The sequence below is a fragment of the Rhinatrema bivittatum genome, chromosome 5, assembly GCF_901001135.1.
Source record: "Rhinatrema bivittatum chromosome 5, aRhiBiv1.1, whole genome shotgun sequence".
NCBI classification, from domain to species: domain Eukaryota; kingdom Metazoa; phylum Chordata; class Amphibia; order Gymnophiona; family Rhinatrematidae; genus Rhinatrema; species Rhinatrema bivittatum.
In genome coordinates this window covers 98,076,616-98,091,714 of record NC_042619.1, presented here as the reverse complement: position 1 = coordinate 98,091,714, position 15,099 = coordinate 98,076,616, and the positions used below count along the sequence as shown (strand labels likewise).

The 15,099-nt window shown below is 40.1% G+C and overlaps 1 protein-coding gene across 9 annotated transcripts in view; it reads right to left on the bottom strand.

Moving 5' to 3' along the window:
• The window catches only part of USPL1 (ubiquitin specific peptidase like 1), a 96,957-nt gene that overhangs the window by 32,305 nt on the left and 49,553 nt on the right, over window positions 1-15,099 (bottom strand). For all 9 annotated transcript variants that reach the window (XM_029602632.1, XM_029602637.1, XM_029602631.1 and 6 more), the window contains 2 exons: window positions 12,574-12,703; window positions 11,090-11,215 (listed from right to left, as the gene is read on the bottom strand). In XM_029602632.1, coding sequence (XP_029458492.1) covers window positions 11,090-11,215; window positions 12,574-12,703 — 256 coding nt within the window. The remainder of the gene's footprint in view (window positions 1-11,089; window positions 11,216-12,573; window positions 12,704-15,099) is intronic.

The following is a 15,099-nucleotide window of genomic DNA, read 5'->3' as shown; positions in this document are numbered from 1 at the left end:
GTTTTTTGTTTTTTTTTACTTCTATGGATACTCACTAGTCATTTAACCCCTATGTGATCTTGGTTTTGTATGCCTATTATACATTTTATCTGTCCGTTAACTTTATTTCACACCTGTGTTTTTCTGTCTTCAATTGTAGCACTTTTTTGCCCTTGCTTTCAGTTACCTATTGTGTTTGCACTGGTTTTGTTCACTTTATTGCATCTTCCAGAGTACTATTGTACTTCAGCACCATCATTAATCAGAGTGGTGTTGCGTTGGTGCTCCACGTCACCACACTAGCCTCACCTCCACTTTATTTTTTGGCGTGCTTTTTCGGATTTAAGCCATAGTCTTCGTCGTATACAGTTGGCAGGTGCACACGTTGTCCAAAATAGGATTATATAAGGTATGTTCTCTGTCTTTCACCTCACACATAATCTTGTGTCTCTCTGAAAGAGTTCGTTTCATTACCCATCACCTTCTTTGTTTATATCTGTAGATTCCTGTTACTTTGTTTCCTTGACCGCATAAACGGCATTTTGTTACTTTGTATGCCTGAATACAAACGGAGAGTACCCTATACACAGTGCTTATCTGTTTATACAAATATATTTTCTCATTTCTATTTTCTCACTTTTCTCAAATAAGTGTTCTGAATTAGAGTTGTTCAATTTTTCATGTTTTACAACAGCTGCTTGTTGCCCTGCATGGCAGTCATTTTGGAGCCTGGTTGGAATTGACAAATTCATCTTTTTACTCTGCACTAAAAACTCACTTGTTTTGCACTGCACCATTTCACTGTGGGAAAATGGTGCACTATTACTTCTTATTCCTCAAAAGTACCCTCACAGGGGCTTTTGTCATTTATCATCTACCCTTACACTTTACAGATCTGTTTTCACACTGTTGAAGATCCTTCTGATCCTTAGTTCCGTCCCTCCTGATGCAGCCAGTGCAAAACACAGCCTGTGGTGGGAGACTTACAATGCCGTTACATCGATGTACTTGACTGCTTTAATATTAAAGATTTGTCTGCCTGACAATTATGCTTACTGAACAAAACATCTTCCAAGTATGAGATTTATTTTAGTTTCTCAGAATCATGACCTCTGAAGATCAAATGAAACTGCAGATCTATTACTAGTCATTTGTAATCTATCATTAAAATAATCTATTGTACCTGAAGATTTGATAATGGCCAAAGTGTAGCTGATCTTAAAAAGGGCTTCAGGGGTGATCCAGGAAACTACTACACTAGTGATCCTGACTTCAGTACAAGGAAAAATTGTAAAAACTATCCTAAAGTATAAAATCACAGAACATATAGAAAGGCATGGTTTAATGGGCCACAGCAAGCATGGATTTACTTAAGTGACGTTTTGCCTCACCAATCTGTTATATTTTTGACGGGGTTAATAAACATGTGGATTATGGTGGTCCAGTAAATACAGAGTATTTTGATTTTCAGAAGCTATTTGACAAAGACCCCCAAGACAGACTCCTGATAAAAATAAAATGTAATGGGATAGGAGGCAATGTCCTACTGTGGATTGTAAACTGGTTAAGAAATACGAAAGAGAAGAAATATATGGTCAGTTTTTTTTAGTGGAGAAAGGTAAATAGTGCCGTGCCTCATGGATCTACGGGAACTAGGACCGGTGCTTTTTAATATATTTATAAATGGTCTAGAAAAGGAAATAAAGAATAAGGTAATCTAACTTGCAGATGAGAGAAAATTATTCCGAGTAGTGACATCACAAGTGGATTGTGAGAAATTGCAAGATGACCTTGAGAGACTGGGAGATTGTGCATCAAAATAGGGGATGAAATTTAATGTGGACAAATGCAAATAGGGAAAAGTAACCCACACTGTAATTACACAATGTTAGGTTCCATATTAAGAGTTATTGTGCAGGAAAAGTATCCCGATGCCATTGTGGATACTTTGACATCATCGGCTCAGTGTGCAGCAGCAGTCAAAAAAGCAAAAAATGTTAGGAAATATTAGGGAAGGAATGGAGAATAAAATAGAAAATGCCATACCATCTCTGTATTTCTCCATGGTGAGACTACACCTAGAGTAGTCATACTGAGTCAGACATCAAGCCCAGTATTGTTTCCAACAATGGCCAATCCAGGTCATAAGTACCTGGCAGGATCCCAAAGGGTAGATAAAATTCCATGGGGCTTATATCTCACGGATAAGCAGAGATCGGCAACTCCACCTTAATAAGTGTTTATGGACTTTTCCTGCAGAAAATAGTCCAAACTTTTTTTTTTTTTTTTTTTATTAAAAAGCAGCTACATTAACAGCTTTCACCACATCCTCTGGCAATGAATTCCAGAGCTTAATTATGTGTTGCGTAAAAAAATATTTTATTTGTTTTAAATGTACAACTTAGTGACTTCATTGTGTGTCCCTAGTCTGAACTTTCTGAAAGAGTAAACAGATTCACGTTTACTGGTTCCACTCATTTTATAGACCTGTATCATATCTCCCCTCAGCCATCTTCTCAGAGTTGAAGAGAGAACCTATTTAGCCTTTCCTCATAGGGGAATAGTTCCATCCCCTTTATCATTTTGGTTGCTCTTTTCTATACTTTTTGTAATTCGCTATATCTCTTAAGATGTGGTGACCAGAACTGCACACAATACTCAAGATGAGTTTGCATCATGGAGCAATGCAGAGGCATGATGATATTCTCTGTTTTATTCTCCATTCCTTTCCTAATAACTCCTAGCATTTTGGTTGCTTTCTTGGCTGTTGCTGCACACTGAACAGAAGATTTCAACGTATCAATGATGACACCTAAATCTTTTGCCCGAATGACGATTCTTAATGTGGAACATTGCATTTTGTAGCTGTAATCTGGATTACTCTTCCCTAAGTGCATCACTTTGCATTTGTCCACATTACATTTCATTTGCATGCCCAGTCTCCCAGTTTTGCAAGGTCTTCTTCCAATTTCTCACAATCCTCTGATACAACAGCAGCAAATTTGATCACCTCACTCACTGTTCCGATTTCTAGGTTGTTTATGTGTTAAAAAACAGCGGTCCCAGAACAGATCCCTGGAGCATGCCACTATCTACCTTTCTTCATTAAGAAAATTTACCATTTTAGCCCTACTTTTTTTTCTATCTTTTAACTAGTTCCTAATTCACAACAGGACACTGCCCCCTAACCCATGACACTTTAATTTTCTAAGAAGTTAATGAGTGACTTTGTCAAATGCGTTCTGGAAATCCAGATAAAATATATCAATTGGCTGACCTTTATCTATGTTTATTTACACGCTCAAATAAATGTAGCAGACTGGTGAGACCAGACTTCCCTTGGATAAATCCATGTTGGCTTTGTCCCATTAAACTATGCCTATCTATATATTCAGTAATTTTGTATTTTATAATAGTTTCTAACATTTTACCTGCCACAGATGTCAGACTCACTGGTCTGCAGTTTTCTGGATCATCCCTGGATCCCTTTTTAAAAATTGACATTGCATTGGCAACCCTCCAGTCTTTAGGTACCATAGACAATTTTAATAAGTTTACAAATTACCAATAGTGGGTCCAGGTGATTTGCTATGCTTTAGTTTGTCAGTTCCCCCTATTACATCTTCCAAGTATGAGATTTCTTTCAGTTTCTCTAAATCATGACTTTTGAATATCATTTCTGGCATGCGTCTCTCATACATCTTCCTCAGTAAAGACTGAAGCAAAAAATTCATTTAGTCTCTCTGCTATGGCCTTGTCATCTCTAAGTGCCCCTTTTACCCTTGATTATCTAATGGTCCAACTGACTTCCTCTCAGGCTTTTTATTTCAAAATAAACCTGAAAAAGTTCTTATGAATTTTTGCTTCCATGGCAAGCTTATTTTCAAATTCTCTCAGAGAAGAGCAACCAGAATGATAAAAAGGATGGAACGGCTCCCCTATGAGGGCTGTTCAGCTTGGAATAGAAATGGCCGAGGAGAGATAAGTAGTCTATAAAATCATGAGTGGAATAGAATGGGTAAATGTGAATTTGTTATTTACTCTTTCAAAGAATACAAAAATTAGGTACACTCCATAAAGTTGGGAAGTAGCACATTGAAAACAATTTGGTGAAAATTCTCTCTCACTCTGCACAATTAAGATCTGGAATTAATTGTTGGAGAATATGGTAAAGGCAGCTAGCATACATGGGTTTAAAAAAAAGTTGGGACAAGTTCTTGGAGAAGTCCATAAATTATTAGCCAGATTTGGGAAGTGCCACTACTTAGATCTATGCTGCTAACAAACAGAAGTATCTACCTTTTGGGATCCTGCCAGGTGACCTAGATTGGTCACTGCTGGAAACAGGATGCTGGGCTTGATGGATCCTCAGTCTGACCCAGTATGTCAAGTCTTACACTATCCCCTTCAATCTAGGGACTTAGAGACAGAGAAACTATTCACAGTGCGGTCATAAAAGACTTACCTTGTTTTCTTCTGTGGCACCAATTTACACCTCTACACAAATTTAATTTTCTGCAATATTTTTGGCAGAACAGGAAGGGTCCTAGAGTTATCTGGCTAGACTAAAGGAAAGGAAATCATTAGGTAAGAACAATTTTCTCCTTCCTCTTCATACAGCCAGACTAGTCCACACATATGTGATGTAGCTAAACTGCTCTTGAAGTTTGAGAGAAACCTCCAAATCAGCTCTTAAACTACCAACACAAAGGATACTTCCTCCCGATCTCGAACGTCAAATGATAAAGACTTGTAACAAAATGAAGCAAAAACCAAGTTGCTGCCTTGTGAAATTAAACAAAGCCTGAGCTCTAGTTGAATGAGCTCCGATTCCCTTGGGCAAAGTTTGACCTCTATCCACATAGCCTATTGTAATCACTTCCTTAATAAAATGCACCAAGGAGGCTTTGAATGCTGCTTCTCCCTTCTTTGGGCCACTGTGACCTTCAAATACCCTAACAGAATCCTTCAGACATCCAAATAACAAAGCAGAGTGTAGTAGAGATGTGAATCGTGTGCCAGATCGTCTTAACGATCAGATTCGGCTTGGGGGGGGGGGGGGAGGAAATCTGATCGTTAAGGTATGTGAATTGGAATCGTTTCCGATTCCAATTCACATCGCTAATTTTTTTTTTTTAGGAAGGCCTGCGCCGCTAAAAAAAAAAAAAAACCCACCCGACCCTTTAAAATCGACCCCCACCCTCCCGACCCCCCCAAAACCTTTTAAAATTACCTGGTGGTCCAGGGGGGCCTCGGGGAGAGATCCAGGGGGGCCTCGGGGAGAGATTTCCCGTTCCCAGGCATCAGCTGTTCTAAAAAAAGAATGGCGCCGATGCCCCTTTGCCCTTACCATGTGACAGGGTATCTGTGCCATTGGCCGGCCCCTGTCACATGGTAGGAGCACTTGATGGCCGGCGCCATCTTTAAAGATGGCGCCGGCCATCTTTACTCATCAGCCAACTATTATAGAGTATAGTATAATAGGGGCTGATGAGTAAAGATGGCGCCGGAAATCTCTCCCCGAGGCCCCCCTGGATCTCTCCCCGAGGCCCCCCTGGACCACCAAGTAATTTTAAAGGTTTGGGGGGGGGGGGTTTGATTTAAAGGGTCAGGTGGGGGTTTTTTTTAGCGGCGTGGGCCTCCCTAAAAAAAAAGGGTCGGGAGGGTGGGGGAGGCTAAGGGGGGGGGTCGATTTAAAGGGTCGGGTGGGTTTTTTTTTTTTTTTGTTTGTTTTTTTTTTTTTAAATCGGGCCATCGGCGCCATTTTAAATTAGTGGCAGACCAAAATGGCGCCCATGGCCCGAGAGCAGGAGATCGCGCCGGGACCCCCCCACTGGACCCACCAGGTAATTTAACATTTTGGGGGGGGGTTGGGGGGGGGGGGGGGGGGTAAGGAATTGGTTTTAAAGGGTCGGGGTGGGTTTAGGGGTTGTTTTGGTGTGCCGGTTTTCCCGCCCTCCCCCATATAATTCCCATGCCCTATTTAACGATACAATACAAATGCCCCCAACGATAAATCGGGGGCATTTGTATTGTATCGTGCACTCTAACGATTTAGGACGATAATTTTAATCGTTCAAAAACGATTCACATCCCTAGAGTGTAGTCCCTGCAGCACAAATTCCTATCAAAAGCAGGTAGACACCTCACCTGTTTAAGATGAAAGGCTAAAACTACCTTTGGAAGAAATGAGGGCACTGTATGAATCTTAACCATATCATTTGTGAACACCAAAAATATTTCTCTACAAGAAAAACACCTGCAACTCCAAAATCATTCAGGTCTTAACTGAAGTCTGTCTAATGGACTCAAACAGAGTCTGCCAAAAAGATTAAAGACTAAGTTCAGATTCCAAGGAGATATAGTTATCTCTTACTGGAGGTCTTGTGTTTCACTCCCTTAAGGAACAACAAGCACAGGTAAAGACCTCCCAGGTATTAGTCCCCTGTAACAAGAAATAGCTGCCACCAGTACTCAAGAATTTAGGGCCAAACCATTCCTCAAACCTTCCTATAAGAAACCTAAAGTGCAAAGTACAGAGGCATTCTGGGCACAATTTAACCTTCTGAACACCTATCTTAAAAACAAAACAAAACACACACTTTTCCTTGACTATGAGCATATTCACCCCTTCTCCAGACTACCCTCCTCTTAGCAAAACCAAAATTGGCCAAGATTTCCATGCAGGAAAGGCCCTTGCAACAGTAGATCTCACTTCTGTGGTAGAAGTAAGGATCTTTGCCTGAATTTAGGTGCCAAATTATAGGCACCTAAAAGTTTGAGCTACCCAAGTGTTGTACAACCTAAAACCGAGCTACCCAGTGTTGTACAACAGCACTAGACAGCTAAGTCTCTCTCCCCCAACTAAAAATTAAATTGAAGGCTAATAACCCCACAGAATCCCCTCGCTCCCTTCCCCTCACCCAACCAAAGATCAAGCATAGCATGTCCAAGAATGCCCCAATCAGCCTCCCTGTACCAGAAGCAGCCTTACTATCCCGAAAAAACCAAGAAGTTCCATAATCAAGCTGGAAGAACATTGCTTTACAATTCTCCCAGCTTAGTGTTTGCTGTTGGGCCCACTACTTTATTTCTACTCCAGAGGAGCAGTCAATGCCACAATTTTATTTTGAATCAGACAGGCAGGAAGGAAAGGGTTCAGCAGCCCAGATTTCGGGGCTGCTCTGATAGCATCTAGCACTAGGCCCCTAACTTCCTTCCCAATGTGTTCTTGCCCCCTTTCCCCACCCCATTTTTTAGCACTCATTTTCAGACCCGTCACCTCTTGTTGGGGGAGGGGAAAGGGTTTTGTCATTCCTCCCAGAATGGCCCTGTATCACCAAGACTGGTGGGTCCTGAAAATTGTGGAGTAATGATTACCACTTAGGTCAGGAGGACAAGAGAAGCTAACTGACTTCACTGTTCGGCTCTGATCCTTCTTAATCTGCTCCACTGAAAATGGAACTGCTCTTTAGGACTGTGGCCAGGGATTCTATTACAGGTATTTTTTGATCCTCAAGACGTAGAGAGGATTAAGACCTATAATGGACTTGCAGAGGATAAACAAGTTATTAGTGCAGGAGAGGTTCAAGACAATTCTCCAATTCATTCAACCAAGGGAATGAATGTGTGCTCTGCATCTAAAAGACACAAATGCACGTCCCCGTTCATCTCACCCATCGGAGATTCCTCAGGTTTGTGAAGAACACACAACACTAAAACACCAGCAGATAGTCTTGTTGCACAGGAGGCTAATACCGAGTTGATGAAAATTTAAGGAAACGTAAAGTTGAGGTCACCATGGCACATTGCACTAGATTGCATCTCCCGTAATATTTTACAACAATAGAAGACCCAAAGCAGCTTTTTTAGTTAAATGGAGATCTGAAATGAACCATTAACAAAAATACATAGAATAGTTTACCATTGTAATTTTTTTTTTTAAACTAGAATCTCATAAAAAGTGAACAGTCACATAATAGTGGTTACACCATATCTACAGGCCTTAAACCTTTAAAACTTGTAAAAACACACCGCAAAATAAAAAAAAGTTTTAACCTACAAACAAGAAATGTTTAAAACCCTCTTACTTACTGCTTTTTTTTTTTTTTTTTTTTTAACTGATACATCATATATGGGGTTTTATATTATTTTTTGTTCTTATGTTAAAGTTAAATAGCATTTTCCCAATGTGTATGGAAAAAAAATCTTTATTTAATAAACTTTAGTCCATAGGCATGGTGTAAATACTACTTTGTAACTACTTATCTGCTTTTTATGAAAATCACCATTTTTTCACTACTATATACTGCATTTGTTCTTCAGTTTAACTATTCATTCACTTACAAATCTGTTTTGAGTACCTTCACTTGCAGGCCTGGTCTCTTTTTTTGCTTTGGGTTTATTGGTACAGGTGTAGTTTTATTTATGTTTGTTGACATTAGTTATGTCAATATTTATTGTATTTTTCTATTCTATGTTCATCTTTGTTTTAATTATGTATGTTTGATTGTACCTAGGGCATACCTTTTTTCTGAATTTTTTTTTTTTTTTTTTAATGAGAAAATTTCACAACCACCAAAACACACTCATAAAATAATGTTAAATATATCTGGAGGTTGGAGACCATCCAGAGAGAGGGCTCCTCCATCGGGGATAGTAAGGGGACTGCTGATTGGAGGAGTTACCAGGAAGTGCTGAAACACCCGTGCCCCATTGTACTCTGGTGAGTCCCACCCCCCTGATGACATCATACCGGGCCTGAGGACCCAATTAAAACACCAAGTATGCGGCAAAAAACTCGGAGGCCATCCAGAGAGAGGACTCTCCCATCAGGGACAGTAGTAAGAGGACTGCCGATTGGAGGAGTTACCCGGAAATGCTGAAACACATGTGCCCCGTCCCCTGATGATATCATACCAAGCCTGAGGACCCGATAAAAACACCAAGACTGCAGCGCACAGCCAAAGCCATTCGCCAAAGGGGCGCGCCCTTTATCGTGGTTTTCTTACCTCTTATATACCCAATTTTATGGGTAGAAAGAGGAAAACAGTTTGTAACATCGTCTTCTGGACTGTCAGCTGTAAGAGGACCAATAGATCTACATGTGGAGCGCCGGGGTGAATCAGTCTACGAGGAGTTCTATACCTGAAATTTCTTTTTCTTCAGGATCCACAGAGAGTCCTAACCAGTTATCATCAATCCACACTGTTACAGAAACCCCTCTTTCGACAGCTGTTAACTCACAAGTAAATATGGGTAATTTAGTAATGCATCAGCCTGATTTAAGGGAAGTTGGCTCTTATGAGCCAACTTCCCGTTTTACAAACTGGAAGTTTGACTACTGAGTTTTCAGATCCTCAGAAATTAACCTTAGCTGATGTATGGACTTTGCTTACTAATATGGAAAAATCATTATCTCTTTCTACAGCACAGTTTGGTAAATTTCAAGTGATGAAAAAAATACCTTAGAGGATCATAGATCACGTATTAACAATTTAGAGGTATCATCTAGTAATATAACTATTCAAGTAACTTTTGTTACAGTCATCTAGTACTGCTTTCATGAAAGATAGCTTAATTTCACAGAAACAGCTGGAAAACTTGGAGAATGAGATTCGCATAAGGAATCTCCGTTTTCTATTACTTTTGGCTACCAAATTATTTAGAAAATATGTAGGTGAAGTATTATCCATATCATCAGTGAAAGAAATGCCTATTTCTAAATTATATTATATTCCTCGTTTTAGAGTGAGTTTAGCAGATCGGGAAGAGGAGATGGACATTCTACAAGGGGATATTCCTAATTTCACCTCATTTTTTGAGGCATCTATTGATGATATTCCCACAAGGGCAACACTCTTGGTATCCTTTTGTAGTCAGCAGGATAAAAATTTGGTGTTTCAAAAATATTTTAGAAATAAAGACATCTTTTGTGGTCAAAAATTCAGGTATTTCCTGATGTTTCTAGAAACACTCAAATGAGGAGAAAACAATTCTTTTGTTAAAACCTAGAGTTTTATCCCTTGGGGCAGTTTTTCTTTTTAAAATTCCCCTGTAAGTGTCTGGTTATTTACCAGAAAAATAGGATTTATATTTCAAGATCCTGGTCATTTAGAGACATTTCTTGTGGATAATCAGATATCTTAGGTATTTGGAATATGTGGAATGTTATGGTAAAATAATTTAATTTGCTCTCTATATACTATAATTGCCGTTTTTTATTTTTTCTTAATCCGCAATAGCCTCCCAGGATGGGGACTTGTTTATTGGAATTCTAGGAGTATTTAGGTAATATGTTAATGTGATTATAATTTTCAGACTCCAATATGTTTTTCCTTTGAATTTTACCAGAATGTAATTGTTAAAATGCAATAAAATATAAATAAAAATAAATAAATAAATCTGCAGAAAAAAGACATCACCCATTAAATTAATTTTTTAAAAATTATTTAAATGTTCTGATTGTACGCACAAAATCCTCAGACAGACCCTACTGTTGAGTGTAGAGGACATACATGGGCATCAGCCTTTCAAACCTGGGCTCCTTAAAAAGCCAGTTATTGGACTCTCTAAAAACAGAAGCAAATTTAATGGAAAGGAACCAACCAAGCAAGCTGGATGGAAAAAAAAAATGTTTGGCTCAACTCTAAAACAAGGAAAGGTTAGGAGCAATTTAAAAAAAGCAAATAAGGAAGCGAGCAAGCTGGCTGAAAAACACTTGGCAGGTAAGTTTCTTCTTGGCTGTTATCTTTCTCCAGCCCTTGCCTAAGCCTGTGCATCTGTCTCCTGTGAAATTTGCAAGCAGTTCTCTAAGCCAGTCCTCTTCTCTGAAAATGCAGACACTTATCTAAGCCTGTCTTTCTGTCTCCAGATGAAAATGGGCTCATGACCTTGGTGTTGGAACCAATCTTCTTTATATAACATTGTTTCCTATGGAAAAGTCAGTTTTGACTTGACATGGTTTTCGGGCACCAATTGTGACCTACAGTGAGGATGTCCTGTACTATTCGATATAGAACACTGATACTTGTGCCGTGTCAAAATGCACTTTCTCGTAGCCCAAGCAATATTAAACACAAAAAGGTAAAGAATGACACAAAACACTTACCTTTCTAAAATCATTCTTCTTCTTTGTGATTTATCTTGGCAGTTATTACACGGAGCCGTATGAATGGCATTAAGAGGGTGCCATTCGGGGATTATGGAAGTGAAAGTTGTTAGGGACTTCATGCACCTGGACAAACAATCACGATGATAAACATAAGCATTTCTTTCACATAAACATGTAAATAAAAATAAATAAATACAAAATTTACCAGTTGCACTAGCTCTTTACCATTCCATTCTAAATTTAAAATGGAGTTAAGTAAACTCCTCATGGAACTAAACTTTCACTAACTTATTTTATCCATTTTTAAAGTGAAATCAGACACACACAATCAAATTACAATAGCCTAAACTGTGTGTGGTGTGTGTGTGGGTGGGGGAATGCATTGCAGAGAACCTCTACATGTACGAAATATGTCACTATGAGACAAGTGTCCTGAATACTGCCACAGTGAACCCCCAATGACTACTTCCATCCAGAGAAACTGGCTTCAAGATCAGCAGTGCAACGGTTGTCTTTTTGTTCTCTCTGTATGTTCATTTAAAGGCAGAAATATGAATCACCATAATGGCGTTACAGGTCCATCACACACATTTCCTAAAGTTGGCCTGGTCTCTCTCCTTTGGTATTAAAGGCCAAATTTTCTCTGATCTGCAGAAGAGCGAGCGAGTTGTGCTTCTTAGCTGTAGTTTAATAGCAGGCTGCCCGTCCTAGTGCACAGGACTGCGCACAGGATGCAATAAGACCTAATGAATGTCTGTCTGCGACTGTAAGAGAGCTTGTAAACAGCCACAAAAATTATTTTAAGCCCTGCTTCCCCAACTACACTATTTTTTTCTAAAGGAATATCTTAAACTTCACAGATGTTCTACAAAATTTTAAACATAATAAAGTCATTAAAAAAATGTCAAAGAATTAGTTTTACGAGCCTTACAGTGGTTCCTAAAGCCACGAGCGACGAGGCACCTGCTTATTGTGTTTGGGGATGGATAGTATGGGCTGGCAGGAGAATTACCTGATGGGGCTTTGGGGGGAGGGGGTTGGCAGTCAGTAAGTTCTGTGCTTTTGTTTGGTTTATATTTTATTATGTATTGAATTTGTAAACAGCTTTTACTGTATCTATTGGTTAAGTGGTATTGACCTCTATCATATTCCCCTCTCAGCTGTCATTTCTCCGAGCTGAAGAGCACCAAGCTCTTTAGCTTTCCTCAGGTGGGAGCCGTTCTATCCCCTTTATCATTTTGGTCGCTGTTCTCTGGACCTTTCATAGTTGAGCTATGTCTTACAGGTATGTGTGCTGGGGCAGACGGTCTTAGATTCTCTAGACCTGCGCCTCCCACCCCAATCAGAAAAACAGTGAATGCAGATGAAACAGGTTCTGAACGGCCAGAAAGCCTAAGAGTTAAACGGTAGGCAGCCTTCATGTTTCCCTTCCCCATTAAAAAAAAAAAAAAAATCCCAAATTTAAAATAAATACATCTCACCTCTGCTGGTATTTGTACCCACAGAGTGCACATTCAAACTTCCATGAAAAAGAATGCAGGAAAAGCTTCTCCAACCAGGTGTCCTCCTTTAGAAGCAGCGGAAATGCAAACACAGGGCTTTCCTTATTCCCTACAAGAGAAAAAAATGCAGAAATCATGGGAATCAATTAAAAATGGAAAATGAATGCCAAGGTTACCTGGCATTAAACGTAGTTGCTACTTTCAGTGTTTGAGGGACAACACACATTGGATAGCTTACAGCTGTTTTCCACCAACGTTCCAATATCCCAAGCTGACCTATCTTTACCCTTCGTTAAGTTTAAGGACCTATAATCATTTCTATTCCTGCGGGGTATTTTTGTTTCCCATACATCCACATTTTCGCTATCTAGCCAGATGTTCCAAAACCTGCCCTGAAGGACCCCCAGTCAGTCAGGTTTTCAGGATATTCATAGTGAATATGCAAGAGATAAATTTTGCATGCCATGGAGGTAGTGCATATAGATTTATCTCGTGCATATTCACTGTATATCCTGAAAATGTGACTAGCTGGGGGTTCACCAGGACAGGTTTGGGAACCTCTGTTCTAGAATATGTATCCCACCCACATGCACAATCAGAAATTAGTGACAAATGTATTTATTTGAAATTTCTATTTAAAACATTTTTTAGACTGCATTATCCCAGGTCCTAAGTGGCTCATGGTATATTCCATTCAGAAAAGCAAGTTAAAGACAGTAAAAATCAATATACAATTAAACAAATTTTTACAATGAACCATTTCCAGCTGACTAAACTCAGTCCCCCTCCCCCAAAATCAATCGAGAATAGAGAATTTCTGATTCAGCCTGAATGTTTCTCTTAACAAATGTCTTCAATTATTTCATGAAAATTATGAAACTATATTCACCTGATTCAAAACTTCAAACAATTTACTAAGAGGTTGATGGTCAGAAAACAGAGCACCTGTCCTAGGCACCCCAGTTTTAGGTACCTAACATGAGGTGAATTTTCAAATGAACTCAGGAGCCTAAGGTTTAGGCTGAAAGGTTATCTATCTTTAGGAGAGTACACCTGAAGCCCATAAATTTAGGTCCATTACTTATTCACCTGCGTTTAGGCCCTTAACTCCCCTGACCTGTTCTTGCCCCAGGCCCCGCCCACTTCAGGTGCTCAACAGGGGGGGAGATTTTCATTTATGAAGATCTAGGCACCCAACTTCTAAAGGAGGCCAATGTGCTAAGTCCAGTAAAGAAAGATGTTTTTCTCACATTATCAGGCCATCTGCATGTTAATCGAGTTCAGGACAAAACCTTTGCATTGGAGAAATTATTTAGCTGATAATTTCATTCTCCTTAGTGTAGGCAGATGGACTCAGAACCAATGGGTTATATGCTCCCCTGCTAGCAGATGAAGACGGAGTCAGGCTTCTAAGCTGACGTCACCCTAGATATACCCCTGCAGTGACCTCATCCCTTCAGTATTCTTTTCAAAAGCCATTGTGGACATACTATTGAAAAACTTGATTAAAACCAACTTGACTAAAAACGGATAACCGTAACAGTCCTCAACCAAACGCTGAATCCCAGCAAGATTCTAGATGCCCTGATCTAGGGATTGGGCGATGGCTTACCCGTGATCTCTTGGAATAGATATTCATTTTATGGGCAATTCCTTGGCACAGTTCTTGGGCAGCCATGGGCGGGATGCTGAGTCCATCTGTCTACACCAAGGAAAACGAGAATCAGGTAAGTAATTTTTCCATTTCCTAGCGTGTAGCCAGATGGACTCAGGACCAATGGGATGTACAAAAGCTACTCCCGATCGGGGGAGGGAGGCTGCCCACGGTCTGGTTAATATTGCCCTTGCAAAGGCCGCATCCTCTCGGGCCTGAGCGTCCAGGCGATAGAACCTGGAGAAGTGTAAGGACCACCACATTGCCACTCGGCAGATGTCAACAGAAGACAGCAGTCTAGCTTCCACCGAGGAAACTGCCTGAGCCCTAATGGAATGAGCTTTAACCTGAAAGGGTAATGGCTTTCCTGCCTCCACATAGGCTCCTGTGACCAACTCCTTGATCCAGCAAGCTATGGTAACCTGTGAAGCTGGTTCGCCCTGCCTTCTTCCACCGAGAAGAACAAACAAGCAGTACGTCTTACGAACCGTTTCTGAAACTTCCAGATACCGCACCAAAATTCTACTGACTTTTAAATGGCGGAGGCAGTATTCTTCTGCATCCTTGTGCCTATATAGGGAAAGCAACAAAATGGACTGATTCAAATGAAACTCTGAGACTACCTTGGGCAAAAAGGATGGAACAGTATGAAGTCGTAACGCTCCTGGAGTCATCCGGAGAAATGGTTCCAGACACGACAATGCCTGTAGTTCAGAGATGTGACGAGCCAAGCATATCACCAGCAGTAACACCATTTTCAGGGTTAACAAGCACAAGGAAAGACTGCGCAGTGGCCGAAAGGAGGGCCCTGCCACAAACTCCAATACTAGATTAAGATTCCACAAGGGAAC